The 14826-nt window shown below is 39.7% G+C and overlaps 1 protein-coding gene across 2 annotated transcripts in view; it reads left to right on the top strand.

Annotated features, from left to right (window-relative positions):
- The window catches only part of LOC140729619 (uncharacterized), a 207573-nt gene that overhangs the window by 131452 nt on the left and 61295 nt on the right, over positions 1–14826 (top strand). For both annotated transcript variants that reach the window (XR_012099371.1, XM_073049583.1), the window contains 2 exons: positions 4138–4232; positions 13613–13678. Coding sequence is in view for 1 of the 2 variants with exons in the window: in XM_073049583.1 (XP_072905684.1) it covers positions 4138–4232; positions 13613–13678 (161 nt within the window). In the remaining variant the exon portion in view is untranslated. The remainder of the gene's footprint in view (positions 1–4137; positions 4233–13612; positions 13679–14826) is intronic.

Here is a 14826-nt window from a genome sequence, read left to right as displayed (position 1 = left end):
GCATGTTGGTGTATCCCAGAAAATAATGACTGTGCAATACACATCCCCATTTCTGACTCTTCAGATAATGAAACCGTCTACAACCAAATACAGGGCACCTGATAATATCCAGGCCTGGGATGGTAGATGGCAAGTAACACATGCACCACACACATGCAAGGCCAGGACAATAACCAACAACAGAAAATCCAGCTATTACTTCTGGACGTTGCCATTGCTATCACTAAAATTCCCCCCAACCCACCACTGTCAGTATCCTGCAGGTGGGGTGAGGGGAGGGTATTGACCAGAAACTGAATTGGAGTCACCATATATATACGTGACTACAAAAGCAAGTCAGAGGCTAGGAATCCTGCAGCAAGTAACTCATCACCTAATCCCTCAAAGCTTGTCTACCACCCACATGGCTGACATCAGGAGGGTAATGGAATACTCTCCACTTGCTTGAATACATGCAGCTTCTGCAGCACTTAGGAAGCTTGACACCATTATACATAGCAGCCTATTTGATAAGCACCCTATCAACAACCATTCATTCACTCACTCCACCCTAACACACAGTCAAAGCAACTTCCACCATCTACAGGGTGCGTTGCAGCAATTCAACCAACAACCTCTGCAAGCTAGAAGGACAAGCGTATGACCACCTGTATGCTACCCTCCAAGCACACACCATTCTGGCAAAATGTTGTTCTTTCATAGTTGCTGCATCAAAATCCTATCGGTGTACCCACTCCACAGGAACTTCAGAACTTCAAAAAGGCAGCTCGCCATCGCCTTTTCATGCATAACCTAGGATAGGTAATGAAATGCTGTCTCAGCAATAATGCCCACATCCCATAAATTAATATAACTGGCACAAAAGTCCAAAGCAGGTGTGATTCCTACTCTTGTGTATGCTTCTGAGACATGGGCAGTCTACACCAGGCATCTCAAAGAACTAGAGTGTTACTCCAGCACTGCCCCTGCAAAATTCTCTAAAATGAGACTGCAGGCAAGTTTCAGTGTTCACCCTCAGGCCACCATTCCCTGTATTGAGCTTCTCATGCTCTTTGTGGGCTTACCACTGAACTTCTGAAACAGTCACTCTGTTTCCATCTTAGCACAGCAAAGCTTCAAAAAAATAATTCAAGTATGTTCTCAAAGTTTCCTTAATAAAGTGTAACATCACCAAGTCTTAGAAATCCTATGCCCAATGACATTCAAAATAGGGAAAAAGTTGTCTGAAGCATTTGGAAGACCAATAAAAGTAGCCAAAGTGCACACCACTGTCCAAATACCAACTGTGCTTATTAAGCACCTCCTGCTCCACCTGTGACAGAGTCTGTAGATCCCACACCAGCCTCTTCAGCCACCAAAGAGCCCACAGAATTGCAGATGAAGTAAGCCATCCTCAGCCTGGACTAAGAAGAAGATTATTATTTCTGCACAAACAAAAATGTCAGTTGTCCTTTTTATTTGCACCACTGTACCCTAAATTAAGGAAAGCGCTTTATTAATCATGTAAACAAAGGCAGCAGTTAGCATAAAGCAATTATGGCACTAGTGACCTGGGTTCAATTCTAGTGCTATCAGTAAGGAGTTTGTACATTCTCCCTGGGTCCACTTGGGTTTCCTCCAACTTTCCAAAGACAAATAAATTTGTTATTTAATTGGTCACAAAGGTGTAACTGGGAAGTGTGAGCTCATTGGCCCAGAAGGGTCTGTTACTGTGTTATATCTCTAAATAAAGATAAATAAATAAAATACTCTTCCCCTTCTTGTGTTTTATATGAGATGACCACTCCATTAAAAAAATAAGTTTTAAAATATTTAATCACATTTACTTTACAGTATACCGTGCATTCCATTTGAATTATTTCTCTGTTGGTTTATACAGAGGGGATTGACTATCCAGAACACTGTTTACCTATTGTTTATTTCATTTAATTACACTGGACAACAAATTTTTTTATAAAGTGTGGCTTCCTCAGAATTTTTTTTGTTCGTGATAGACTGCTTGAGATGAACACAAATATAATTTCAGAATGCTTGTATCATGTAGGAATTTGCAGAAACAACAAATTAACTTTTATTGAATATAGTGTGTTTAATTGCATAATGGTGCTGATGCTTTGCAATAGTTCAACTAAGTTAAAAATATTTTGCCTGAGGCTTCTCGCTTAAGTGCCCAACAATAATTCACCAGCATTGATGTATTCCAGTTGCCCTGGTATCTTTTCTCCATGACCACAATGTCCTGGTGAAACCTTTCACCATGCTCATCACTAAAAGCACCAAGGTTTACAGGGAAGAAGTCTAAATGGGAATGCAGAAAATGAATCTTTAGTGACATGTTGCATTTCATGGTTTTATATGCTTGCAACATGCTTTCAACCAGCTGCTCTGTAGACGCTGAGAAAAATTTCAGCAACTTCCTTGAATGCCTTCCAGGTGATTTTCTCTGGTCCCACTAGAAATTCTTCAAACTGCCTGTCATTGATGACCTGTTTGATTTGTGGACTAACAAAAATGCTTTCTTAATCTTGGCATCAGTTATTCTGGGAAGCATCTGTCTCAAATATCAAAATCTTTCATAGAAATTTTTGTGCCTGGTGATAGCAAATTCCATCCTTACAGTCCTGAACCCAGTAATTATTATTAAAACCTGTCCTGCCATGCAGCAGCTGTGCTGCCTAAGCATGCCCAAGCGAGCCTGACAAGATAGGAAACTTTCCAGCTTACATTGTAGGCAACATTTTAATTGATTTGAATTATGAATTGAAATAATAAGCATAAGTTTATTTTTAAAATGGTGCATGATAGGGAAATTTCATGGTGATTTTCATGATCAGTAGCCCAAAATTTATAAGATACACCTAAAGGTATTCAGGAAGCAAAATCTGTTCTCCAGTGTATCTCGATGTTTCTCGTGATACTCACATATTCCATTTTAGTTTAAAACAAATCTATGAGCAATGAATAAAGATTAAATTAGTTACATCAAATTAATTACTTGACTGTCCAAATAAACCAAGGAAAAATAATTACTGGTCGAAAATTGTTGTCAGATATTTTCCAATTAATAAATTAATGTAGCTTTAAAATTGGAGCTGATCTTCAAGACTCCTTAATATCATCCCCAGAATACAAGTGTAAAGCAGGACAAAATGATTGTTACTCCGGATCTGATGCAGCACAAATAAAAACCCAATTACATAAAGAACACGATAATAAAAATCCCAATAAATATAAATACATATTATAGCTTATATGCAGTACATAGATTGTATGTCCATAAAGTGACACTAGGCACAGGAATTTCTGTACATAAGATGACTATCAGGAAATAATAAAGTAGTGGTGATGGGGTGGGTTAGTTGGGTGGAAGTGTTGATCAGCCTTATTGCTTAGGGAAAGTAACTTCTTGAGTCTGGTGGTCCTGACACATGGATGCTACCTAGCCTATTCCCTGTTGGGAGTAGGACCAACAGTCCATGAGCAGGTTCCTTCATGCTGTTGCTGGCCCTTTTCCGGTACCTTTCTGTATACATGTCCTTGATTTGGCAGGTGAGGGTGTAGGCTTGTGCTAGATAAATAAAGCACAAAATAAAGATAAAATAAAGATGTTTTGGGGAGTTTTGAGTACCTGTTGTAGAGCCTTCCTGTCCACCTCAGTGCTGTTTCTGTACCACGCAGTGATGCAGTATGTTAGGATGCTCTCTATTGCACATCTGTAGAAGGACATGAGTATAGATGTGCATAGTCCAGCTCTATTTAGTTCTCTTTGTTCATGGCATGAATTCATATGATATGGAAATTGAAATTGAGTGCTGATTTACTTGTGTGTGCCTAAGCCAAGGTTGCCAAGGTCTTTCTGAAATAGAGCCAATGCATACAGATAATGTGCAATTACTGTTGATATTGTCAGCCCCTTGTTCTTTTCAGAGAACAGGTAAGGGGCTACTAACCTTGCCAGTAATGTTTCTTGGGTAAATAGCAGAGGACAGTAGACTGTCTTTTTTGGAAGGGGTTGGGTAATGTTTGGGATCAAGATCATTGCTGGTCAAGTGAGCCACAAGTGGAAGGACAAATGAGTGCCTTCCTGTTCATATAGATCTACTTTGTTTCAGAATCTATCTTTTTTTTTATCTACAGGTTTTTTCATTCCTGGATTTCCAAAGCTCCAAAGGTTTCAAGGACACCATGATCAGATTTTAAGTAAACTTATGCCAAAGCTCAAAAAACATTTGGTAAGAAGATCAATTATTATCATCAAGTATCTACATAAATGCATGCCTCTTAGTTCATTCTTTCATTCTTTATTGTTTTTCTCTTTATTTGGCTTACTACTTTCCTAAGGAATTAGTGGAACATGAAGATCCACTGCCTTTCCAGTCTAATTCTACGTGTCCTGCATGGCCAAATATGTAACCTGTATCTGGATATATTGGTTCAAAACAAAGTTCAGTGTTAAGAGGGACCAGGATGATTCAAGGAATACTGAAACCAGCAACATTGAAATTCGAGCTGCTACATTAGGTTGTGCTGTGGCAATGGTACATTCACATGTGTCAGGATCGTGAAGAAGGTTTACATATTCTATGCTTCAGGAAACTAATACCATTCCTCTGTGATGCTGACTTGGGATCCCTCAGGTATTGGAGTCAGGCTGCAAGCCTGCTGCGAAATCCCCTTTGAACATTGATAGCCACAGCCAAGATGACAATGATCTGAGCTTACATGCAACAAGATGAGCTTTCAGATTTCTGACCTTTCATTATAGCACTCAACATTTTTGGCCTCTGCTGCAGTATCAGCCATGTGATCCAGCATTATGGTTCAATTTAAAAGTGTGGCAATAGATTTACCTATCATTTCCATAGCTGCATACTCAGTATAAAGCCCTCTATTGGGTTGGTGCTGGATTTCTCTATATTCCTTAACATTGCATCGGTACGTTCTGGGTGGCCAACAAAGGTATCATTGCATTCTTGACATGTGTTTTGCTGTTATTTCAAAAGATTGAGGGAATATATTTGATGCAGGATACTAGTTCCTGATTGTCTTTTCAAATTGGGAGGTGAACAGGTCAGAGGTGTTCTTTGGCAATTACTGAACCATTGACCTTCTACCCACCTGGTCACCAGACACCAAGGTCCTTCACTAGTTCCTCACTAGTTCACTGGGAGCTGAATCTTCTTGCAACTATGGTGGAGAGTGGCCTCCTATACAGATGATCCAAGATTTCACTAAGAAATCTTTTGGTACACTGAATATTGGAAGGCTTGAGATTGAGTGAAATTGCAAAAAGGCATAAAATCTCAGGCTTAGTCTGGAATACAAGGGATGGAGTGCTGGCAATGAGATGATGGTTGGTGAGAGAACCAATTTAAGCCCATCTGAGAAAATATTATACATTATGTGAATAACTTAATATGCATGAACTGCCTTAAATTCATTTTACACTTCCCTTTTTTCTATAGTTTCCACTACCAATGGTACATCACAAACATACACAGTTCCTCCTCAGGTTACAACAGAATTAGAATCAAATTTATTATCACTGACTTACATGACATGAAATTTGTTGTCTTGCAGCAGCAATATGGTGCAAAATCATAAAATTACTGTAACTTACAAAAAAAATTTTTAAACTTACAAAAATAAATAAATAACACAGAAAATGAATAAAGAGGCAAGAATGGGTTCATGGATGTCAGAAATCTGATGGCAAAGTGGAAGAAGCTGCTTCTGAATTGTTGAGCGTGGGTCTTTGGGCTTTTATACTTCCTGAAGGATGTTCTTAGCCTGAATAGTTTGGAAGTCAGAAATGTGTCCATAAAGAAGCTTGCTGCCCCATAGCAGCCAACAAATCCATTCTGCTAGTCTCTCAGATTATCATTCATATGTATAAACTGTGCATAAATGAGGTATTTGTTAGCTGGGAAGGACCTGTTAGCACATTATGGTTGCTTGTGGAATGTTACAACAGTTTTCACCTGAAGGGAAGATAGCTCTCAAAGAAAATTAGAATTAGGTCAAGTGATCTTCCAATACCGAGATGTTCAAATGCTTTTAATATAAGCATTTCTATTTACTAGGTCACAAATCTTTGTAATCTGCTAAATGTAATGGACAATTGCTGAAAGTGATTTTAACAACTAAAGGCAGTGGGCAAGTATAATTTCATATTCTCCAGATACTGTACGTTCATACTGATCAATTGAAAGGGTGAAAATATCTTGAAGGCTGTTAATTACTAGAATGTAAAGAGAAAAGCTAGCAAGATTAAGGTTGGATTAGTGTAAAGTGGCTGGTTGATAGTTGATGTGAACGTGGTTGGCTTAAGGGTCTTTTTCCCTGCCATAGTTCTCCGACTCAAACATTAATTTCATTTGCTTATTGCTAGAGCAGATCTGTGATGACTGAAGAAATAGGCTTTTGTAGGATGGCTTTAATGCTGACATCATTAACACTCATAAGACTTGTCAATGGCATTTTCTACGTACCAATAATTGCCAAGTTGTAGAAGATCCACCATGGAGATCATTGTGCTCAACTCAGTTGTGAATTGGCCAGATCATTAAAGAATGCCAATCAGTACCTATTGCCAGGTCAACTTACTATTGCCAAGTAGATGTCAACCTGGAAGATCTGAGCCATTGATGAAGCAGCTGAAGATGGTTGAACCTTGGACACAAACCTGTATAACTGCAGCAATGTCCTTTTGGTCTGAGATAACTGACTTGCAATGCCATTTGTTAACATTCTTCATGAAACGATTGAAGAGTATTCCCGTGATTTTTGTTATCATCAATTTCATTAATGCACATGAATGTAAAATATTGCTTTAATGTCAGAGGCAGTCAGTCTCACCTCTGGAATTAACTGTTCATTGTTGTACAAAAGCCAAAATGAAGTCTATTCCAGGATATACTCTAGTAAGCTTCAGTGAGCAGGTTATTGGTGATAAGTCCTGTTTGATATCAGGGTCGATGGCACCTACAATTCTTTTGATGATGATATAAGTTAACACTTTGGTAATGGCAATTAGTTAAATTGGAATTGTCTTGTTTTTTTCTGGATGGGATGAATCTGGGAGATTTTCCACATTATTGAGATGGTTGCCAACACTGCAACAGCTGATACATTGCCAACACTGAAACAGCTAATGCACTGAAATAGCTTGGCCAGAGGCCCAGTAGATGCATATCAATGTTATAGATGCAATTTATATTTTATTAATTTATCATTTTCATATTCATAAAATTTGAAAAGAAGTACACTTTTCTAATGTAGTTCAATATTCTATTGAATATCAGATTGTAAGAGGTAGTTTTTAAACACATGTATTTAGTTGCTAATTTGAAACATCATGTCATATGAGAAATGATAGGTCAACGGGAAGGAATAGAGTAAAAATAGACATTGGCTTGATCACAACATAGTTGCAATTCAATAAGATCCAGACAGTTATACTTGTCCTGAACTAGAAGAGCTTTGCAACTCTCTTGCCCTAGATAAGAATAAATGCTAGCTCAGAGTTAAATCAGTATTTAAAGAAAAAGGAATATACACTGTGAGGAACACAGGCAAGGTGGTCCTGAAATGTTGCTTCACTGCAGGAATAGGGTTTCACCTAACTTTGTGCAAGAAAGAGTGATAGAGTAACACACAAAATTCTGGAGGATCTCAGTAGGTCAAGCAGCATATATGGAGAGGAATTTGGGCCAAGAGCCTTCATCAGGACTGGAAAGAAAAAGAGAAGAAGTCAGAATAAGAAGGTGCGGGGAGGGAAGGAGTACATTGACAGATGATAGGTGAACCCAGGTGAGGGGAAAGAGTACTGAGGAAGAAAGAAGCTGGAAGATGATGGCTGGAAAAGGTAAATGGTTAAAGAAGAAGGAATCTGATAGGAGAGGTGAATAGACTACAAGAGAAAAATTAGGAAGGGGGATGCCAGATGGGGGTGATAGGTAGGTGAGGAGAAGAGAAGAGATAAGAAGGGTGCCAGAATGAAATATGTAATATCTCATGTAATATGTAATATGCGGGGTTGTTCCTCCAAACTTGGAGTGGCCTCCTTATGGCAGTAGCGGAGGCCATGAATTGACATGTCGGAATGGGAATGGGGAGGTAGAATTAAAATTGTGAGCCACTGGGAAATCCCATCCTCTGCTATATTGGTGATACCTGATAGAGACTGGGGTCATTTCATTTCTCCTAAAATAAAAGCAGGTATACTAGTTTGCTAGCTTTTTTGAGCACCTTCACTCCATCCACAGTAGGTAGGATTTCTCAGTGGCTGAACTTTTTACTTCTTTAAATCTTTCAAACATATAAGTCTTGGATTGCTAGTCTATTTCCTTAGCCTTGAACCACCGTGCAGTTTATCTTAGTACAAAATACTGAACAGTTTCACTTAATTCGAAGTGAATCTTAATCGAATAAATCGAAGCAAGAGGCGGAGAGTGAAGAGCTAAAAGAAGCTCGGAGAGAAGCAGTGATTTTTTTGTAACTGATCAGGGCAAAGAGACTAGACTGCGCAGGCGCGTGACGTAGGGCACCAAAGGTTTAAAAAGGAGAGGAAGTTTTCAACTGTCATTTAAATTGAAGCAAGAGGCAGAGAGGGAAGAGGTAAAAGAAGCTCAGAGAGAAGCTTTTTTTAACTGATCAGGGTAAAGAGGCTAGACTGCGCAGGCGCTTGACATAGCGTGCCGAAGGTTTAAAAGAAAGACCGCCATATACTGCGGCCATGTTGTAGCAGCCATCGTCGGAGTGGGACGGCTTTAGCTCAACAGGCTTTGGCGAGAACAGGCAGAGGCAAGGTTGAACGGGGCACGACTGCGCAAGCGTGTGAAAGTCGGCCTCTGAGATCAGCGGGGGAATTAAAAAAGCGAGCAGAGGCTGAGTACGAGCTTCACTCCAGGTGAGGTAAGGCCGGGTAAGCTCCTTTAATTAATCTAATTAGCTTAAGAGTAGGTAATGGAGGCAGCAGTTAGGGCAGTTGAGTGCTCCGTTTGCAGTATGTGGGAAGTCAGGGCGAGCACAGCTGTCCCTGATGACTACACCTGCAAAAGGTGCATCCAGCTGCAGCTCCTGACAAACCATGTTAGGGAACTGGAGCTGGAGCTGGATGAACTTCGGATCATTGGGGAGGCAGAGGCAGAAATAGACAGGAGTTTCAGGGAGATAGTCACCTCTAGGAGTCAGGAGACAGGTAGTTGGGCGACTGTCAGGAGAGGGAAGGGGAATAGACAGGAAGAGCAGAGCACCCCTGTGGCTGTTCCCATCAACAATAAGTATACCGTTTTGGATACTGTTGGTGGGAACGACCTACCAGGGACAAGTTGCAGTGGTTGCGTCTCTGGCACCGGGACTGGACCCTCAGTTCAGAAGGGAAGGAGGGAAAAGAGGAGAGTAGTAGTGATAGTTAGGGGGACAGATAGGAGGTTCTGTGGAATAGATCGGGAATCCCAGATGGTCTGTTGCCTCCCTGGTGCCAGGGTCCGCGATATCTCGGATCGAGTTCTCAGTATTCTCGAGGGAGGGTGAGCAGCCGGATGTCATGGTCCATGTAGGGACCAATGATGTAGGTAGGAAGAGTGAGGAGGTCCTGAAAGGTGAGTTTAGGGAGCTAGGTGCCAAGTTAAAGGACAGGACCTCCAGGATAGCAATCTCAGGATTGCTACCAGTGCCACATGCAGGTGGATTTAGAAGTGGTAAGATAGTGCAGATCAACACGTGGCTGAAGACATGGTGCAGGAGGGAGGGCTTCAGATTTATAGATAATTAGGCAGTTTTCCAGGGAAGGTGGGACCTGTTCCGGCAGGACGGTTTACATCTGAACTGGAGGGGGACAAATATTCTTGCAGGTAGGTTTGCTAGAGAAGCTACAGTGGATTTAAACTAGATACAAGGGGGGAAGGGAATCAGAGTGCAGGAACAGATGAATGGGAGAAGGAAGAAAAAGAAGACAGTAAAGTTCTTTGTACTGTTAGAGATAAACAGAGAGGAAGAGGTGGAGAATTTCTTAAATGCATTTATTTTAATTCTAGGAGCATTGTAAGAAAGGTGGAAGAGCTTAGAGCATGGATTGATACCTGGAAATATGATGTTGTAGCTATTAGTGAAACATGGTTGCAGGAGGGGTGTGATTGGCAACTAAATATTCCTGGATTTCGTTGCTTCAGGTGTGATAGAATTGGAGGGACAAGAGGGGGAGGTGTTGCGTTGCTTGTCAGAGAAAATATTGCTGCGGTGCTCTGGCAGGATAGATTAGAGGGCTCGTCTAGGGAGACTAGTTGGGTGGAATTGAGGAATGTGAAAGGTGTAGTAACACTTATAGGGGTGTATTATAGACCACCTAATGGGGAGTGAGAATTGGAGGAGCAAATTTGAAAGGAGATAGCAGATATTTGTAGTAAGCACAGGGTTGTGATTGTGGGAGATTTTACTTTTCCACATATAGACTGGGAAGCCCATACTGTAAAAGGGATGGATGGTTTGGAGTTTGTAAAATGTGTGCAGGATAGTTAGGCAGTGTTGGATCTTCTGTTAGGGAATGAAATATGTCAGGTGACAGAGGTATGTATTGGGGAGCACTTCGGGTCCAATGATCACAATGCCATTAGTTTCAGTATAATTATGGAGAAGGATAGGACTGGACCCAGGGTTGAGATTTTTGATTGGAGAAAGGCTAACTTTGAGGAGATGCGAAAGGAATTAGAAGGAGTGGATTGGGACAATATGTTTTATGGGAAGGATGTAATAGAGAAATAGAGGTCATTTAAAGGTGAAATTTTGAGGGTACAGAATATTTATGTTCCTGTTAGGTTGAAAGGAAAGGTTAAAAGTTTGAGAGACCCATGGTTTTCAAGGGATATTGGAAACTTGGTTAGGAAAAATAGAGATATCTACAATAAATATAGGCAGCATGGAGTAAATGCGGTGCTCGAGGAATATAAAGAATGTAAGAAGAATCTTAAGAAAGAAATTAGAAAAGCTAAAAGATACGAGGTTGCTTTGGCAAGTAAGGTGAAAATAAATCCAAAGGGTTTCTACAGTTATATTAATAGCAAAAGGATAGTGAGGGATAAAATTGGTTGCTTAGAGAATCAGAGTGGACAGCTATGTGTGGAGCCGAAAGAGATGGGGGAGATTTTGAACGATTTCTTTTCTTCGGTATTCACTAAGGAGAAGGATATTGAGTTGTGTAAGGTAAGGGAAACAAGTAGGGAAGTTATGGAAGCTATTAAAGAGGAGGAAGTACTGGCGCTTTTAAAGAATATAAAAGTGGATAAATCTCCAGGTCCTGACAGGATATTCCCTAGTACCTTGAGGGAGTTACTGTAGAAATAGCAGGGGCTCTGACAGAAATATTTCAAATGTCATTAGAAACAGAGATGGTGCTGGAGGATTGGCGTATTGCTCATGTGGTTCCATTGTTTAAAAAGGGTTCCAAGAGTAAACCTAGCAATTATAGGCCTGTCAGTTTGACGTCAGTGGTGGGTAAATTAATGGAAAGTATTCTTAGAGATGGTATATATAATTATCTGGATAGACAGGGTCTGATTAGGAACAGTCAGCATGGATTTGTGCGTGGAAGGTCATGTTTGACAAATCTTATTGAATTTTTTGAAGAGGTTACGAGGAAAGTTGACGAGGGTAAAGCAGTGGATGTTGTCTATATGGACTTCAGTAAGGCCTTTGACAAGGTTCCGCACAGAAGGTTAGTTAGGAAGGTTCAATTGTTAGGCATTAATATTGAAGTAGTAAAATGGATTCAACAGTGGCTGGATGGGAGATGCCAGAGAGTAGTGGTGGATAGCTGTTTGTCAGGTTGGCGGCTGGTGACTAGTGGTGTGCCTCAGGGATCTGTACTGGGTCCAATGTTGTTTGTCATATACATTAATGATCTGGATGATGGGGTGGTAAATTGGATTAGTAAGTATGCAGATGATACTAAGGTAGGTGGCATTGTGGATAATGAAGTAGGTTTTCAAAGCTTGCAGAGAGATTTAGGCCAGTTAGAAGAGTGGGCTGAACGATGGCAGATGGAGTTTAATGCTGATAAGTGTGAGGTGCTACATTTTGGTAGAAATAATCCAAATAGGACATACATGGTGAATGGTAGGGCATTGAAGAATGCATCAGAACAGAGTGATCTAACAATAATGGTGCATAGTTCCCTGAAGGTGGAATCTCTTGTGGATATGGTGGTGAAGAAAGCTTTTAGCATGTTGGCCTTTATATTCAGTGCATTGAGTATAGGAGTTGGGATGTAATGTTAAAATTGTACAAGGCATTGGTAAGGCCGAATTTGGAGTATTGTGTACAGTTCTGGTCACCGAATTATAGGAAAGATGTCAACAAAATAGAGAGAGTAGAGAGAAGATTTACTAGAATGTTACCTGGGTTTCAGCAGCTAAGTTACAGGGAAAGGTTGAACAAGTTAGGTCTTTATTCTTTGGAGCGTAGAAGGTTGAGGGGGGACTTGATAGAGGTATTTAAAATTATGAGGGGGTTAGATAGACTTGACGTGGATGGGCTTTTTTCATTGAGAGTAGGGGAGATTCAAACAAGAGGACATGAGTTGAGAGTGGTCAAAAGTTTAAGGGTAACAAGAGGGGGAATTTCTTTACTCAGAGAGTGGTAGCTGTGTGGACCGAGCTTCCAGTAGAAGTGGTAGAGGCAGGTTCGGTATTGTCATTTAAAGTAAAATTGGATAAGTATATGGACAGGAAAGGAATGGAGGGTTATGTGCTGAGTGTGGGCCAGTGGGACTAGGTGAGAGTAAGCATTTGGCACGGACTAGAAGGGCAGAGTTGGCCTGTTTCCGTGCTGTAATTGTTATATGGTTATAATTCCAATTCAAAATTTACTTTTTGTAAAAAAAAAATGCATGAAATTTGGAATTGTTCAAATAATTTATTTAATAATATAGATGTGTCATATTTTCCCATTGTTGTCTGTAAGGAGCTTCTACATTCTGCCTGTAACCGCGTGATTTTCCTCTGGGTGCCCTGGTTTCCTCCCTCAGTCCAAAGACGTACTGGTTGATAGGTTAAACATGAGGAAATCTGCAGATGCTGGAAATTCAACCAGCAACACACACAAGATGCTGGTAGAACACAGCAGTCTAGGCAGCATCTATAGGGAGAAGCGATTGAGTCCTGACGAAGGGTCTCGGCCCGCAACGTCGACATCGCTTCTCCCTATAGATGCTGCCGAGCCTGCTGTGTTCTACCAGTATTTTGTGTGTGTTGCTGGTTAATAGGTTAATTGGACTTTGTAAAATGTCCTGTGATTAGGCTAGGGTTAAATCAGGGTTGCTGAACAGAATGGTTTGAAGGGCTGGAAGGGCCTGTTCTGCACTGTATATCAATAAATAAATAAATCATCATTTGGAGGCATTTTATCGTTACATGTATGAGTATACGTACTAATCAGCACAATGTTTTCATTTCAAAGACTAGTTCATATTATTAATGTTACTTGTATTTTCTTTAATCTCTCCTAAAATAAAAGCAGATTTTGTTAATTATTTGAGAATTGTTTTCCATTTGTTCCAACACAGAATAGCAGGTATACTAGTTTCCTTGTTTATGTTGTAACTTTTATATTACAGGACAAAGAACAGATGTCTACAGGAATATACACCACCAAATGGTTTCTGCAGTGCTTTATAGAAAGAGTAAGTTTTTTATAACATGAGCATAGAACAATGCTTCGGAGCTTCATAATATGTGGGAGAGAGTCAACTGAAATCAGGAGCAAGACTTAAATTGCAAATATAAGAGATTTACGTGGCTTTGTTAAATGCCTCAGTATCTGATGAAAGAAGGCAAACAGATTAACTGGTAAAACTTCATTATGCGAATCAGTAGCTTTCAAAATCCAATATATATTTGATAAATTTATTAGATTCTTTGTGAAGATTCCAAATGTGAGGCAAAAGCAAAGAAAATGTTTGGTTATATGGAAATTGTGGACCAGATCTGGAATACTATGTACCTTCTTGGTCTCCTTACTTAAGGTAAAAGGTAAATGTATTGAAACCCACTCAGAGAAGGTTGCCAGGATTGATAGCTAAAATGGATGGGTTGTCTTATGAAAAAAATTGAACTAGCTATACTTGTAGCTTGTGTTTAGAAAAGTGAAAGTAGACATGATTGAAAAAAATCCAGTCCTGAGGGATGTTGACAGAATCAATGAAAAGGAGGTGTTCCTCGTGTGGCAAAATCTAAAACTAGGGGTGACTATTAAAAAGTTGTTACCATTTCAGATAAGCAAAATTCTTTCTCCCAAAGGTTTGTGAGTCTTTGGAGTAAGAAGTATGAAAATGAGATCAATCATAATCTTATTAGAAGATAGAACAGGCTCTAGTGGCCATGCTGTCTACTTCTGCTCCTGATTTGAATGGTCAAATTATTTAATGGTCTAAACTGCATTTCTAAAATTTGTCCTAAATAATTCCTAAGTAAAAGTATAGAAGCTGAAGTAGTACAATAGAGTGGATCACAAGGTATCATTTCCAGAAGTCACATTTTGGTAATGGCATTGAGAAACTGGATTTATTGAATAAACGTACAGTGTATGGACAGATTTAATGTGCAACTTTCTGAAACTATATTTGAATAGGATGTCAAATTTTTATAAGAGTTTGTATGGTAGTCTTAAGTTAAACAATTAGTTGTGACAGTGATTCCAATCACATTATACACAATACATACCGGTTTCAGTTCTTCATACCAAGGCACATTTGGTTTATTTATAATGATCTATAATTTTCTCAGCTAAGTAGCTTGCTTAAGTCTGCAGCTGAAGTGATTGTATCTCTCA

The sequence above is a fragment of the Hemitrygon akajei genome, chromosome 6 (assembly GCF_048418815.1).
Source record: "Hemitrygon akajei chromosome 6, sHemAka1.3, whole genome shotgun sequence".
NCBI classification, from domain to species: domain Eukaryota; kingdom Metazoa; phylum Chordata; class Chondrichthyes; order Myliobatiformes; family Dasyatidae; genus Hemitrygon; species Hemitrygon akajei.
The sequence above is the reverse complement of the archived record's forward strand: the minus strand, read 5'-3'. Positions and strand labels throughout refer to the sequence as shown.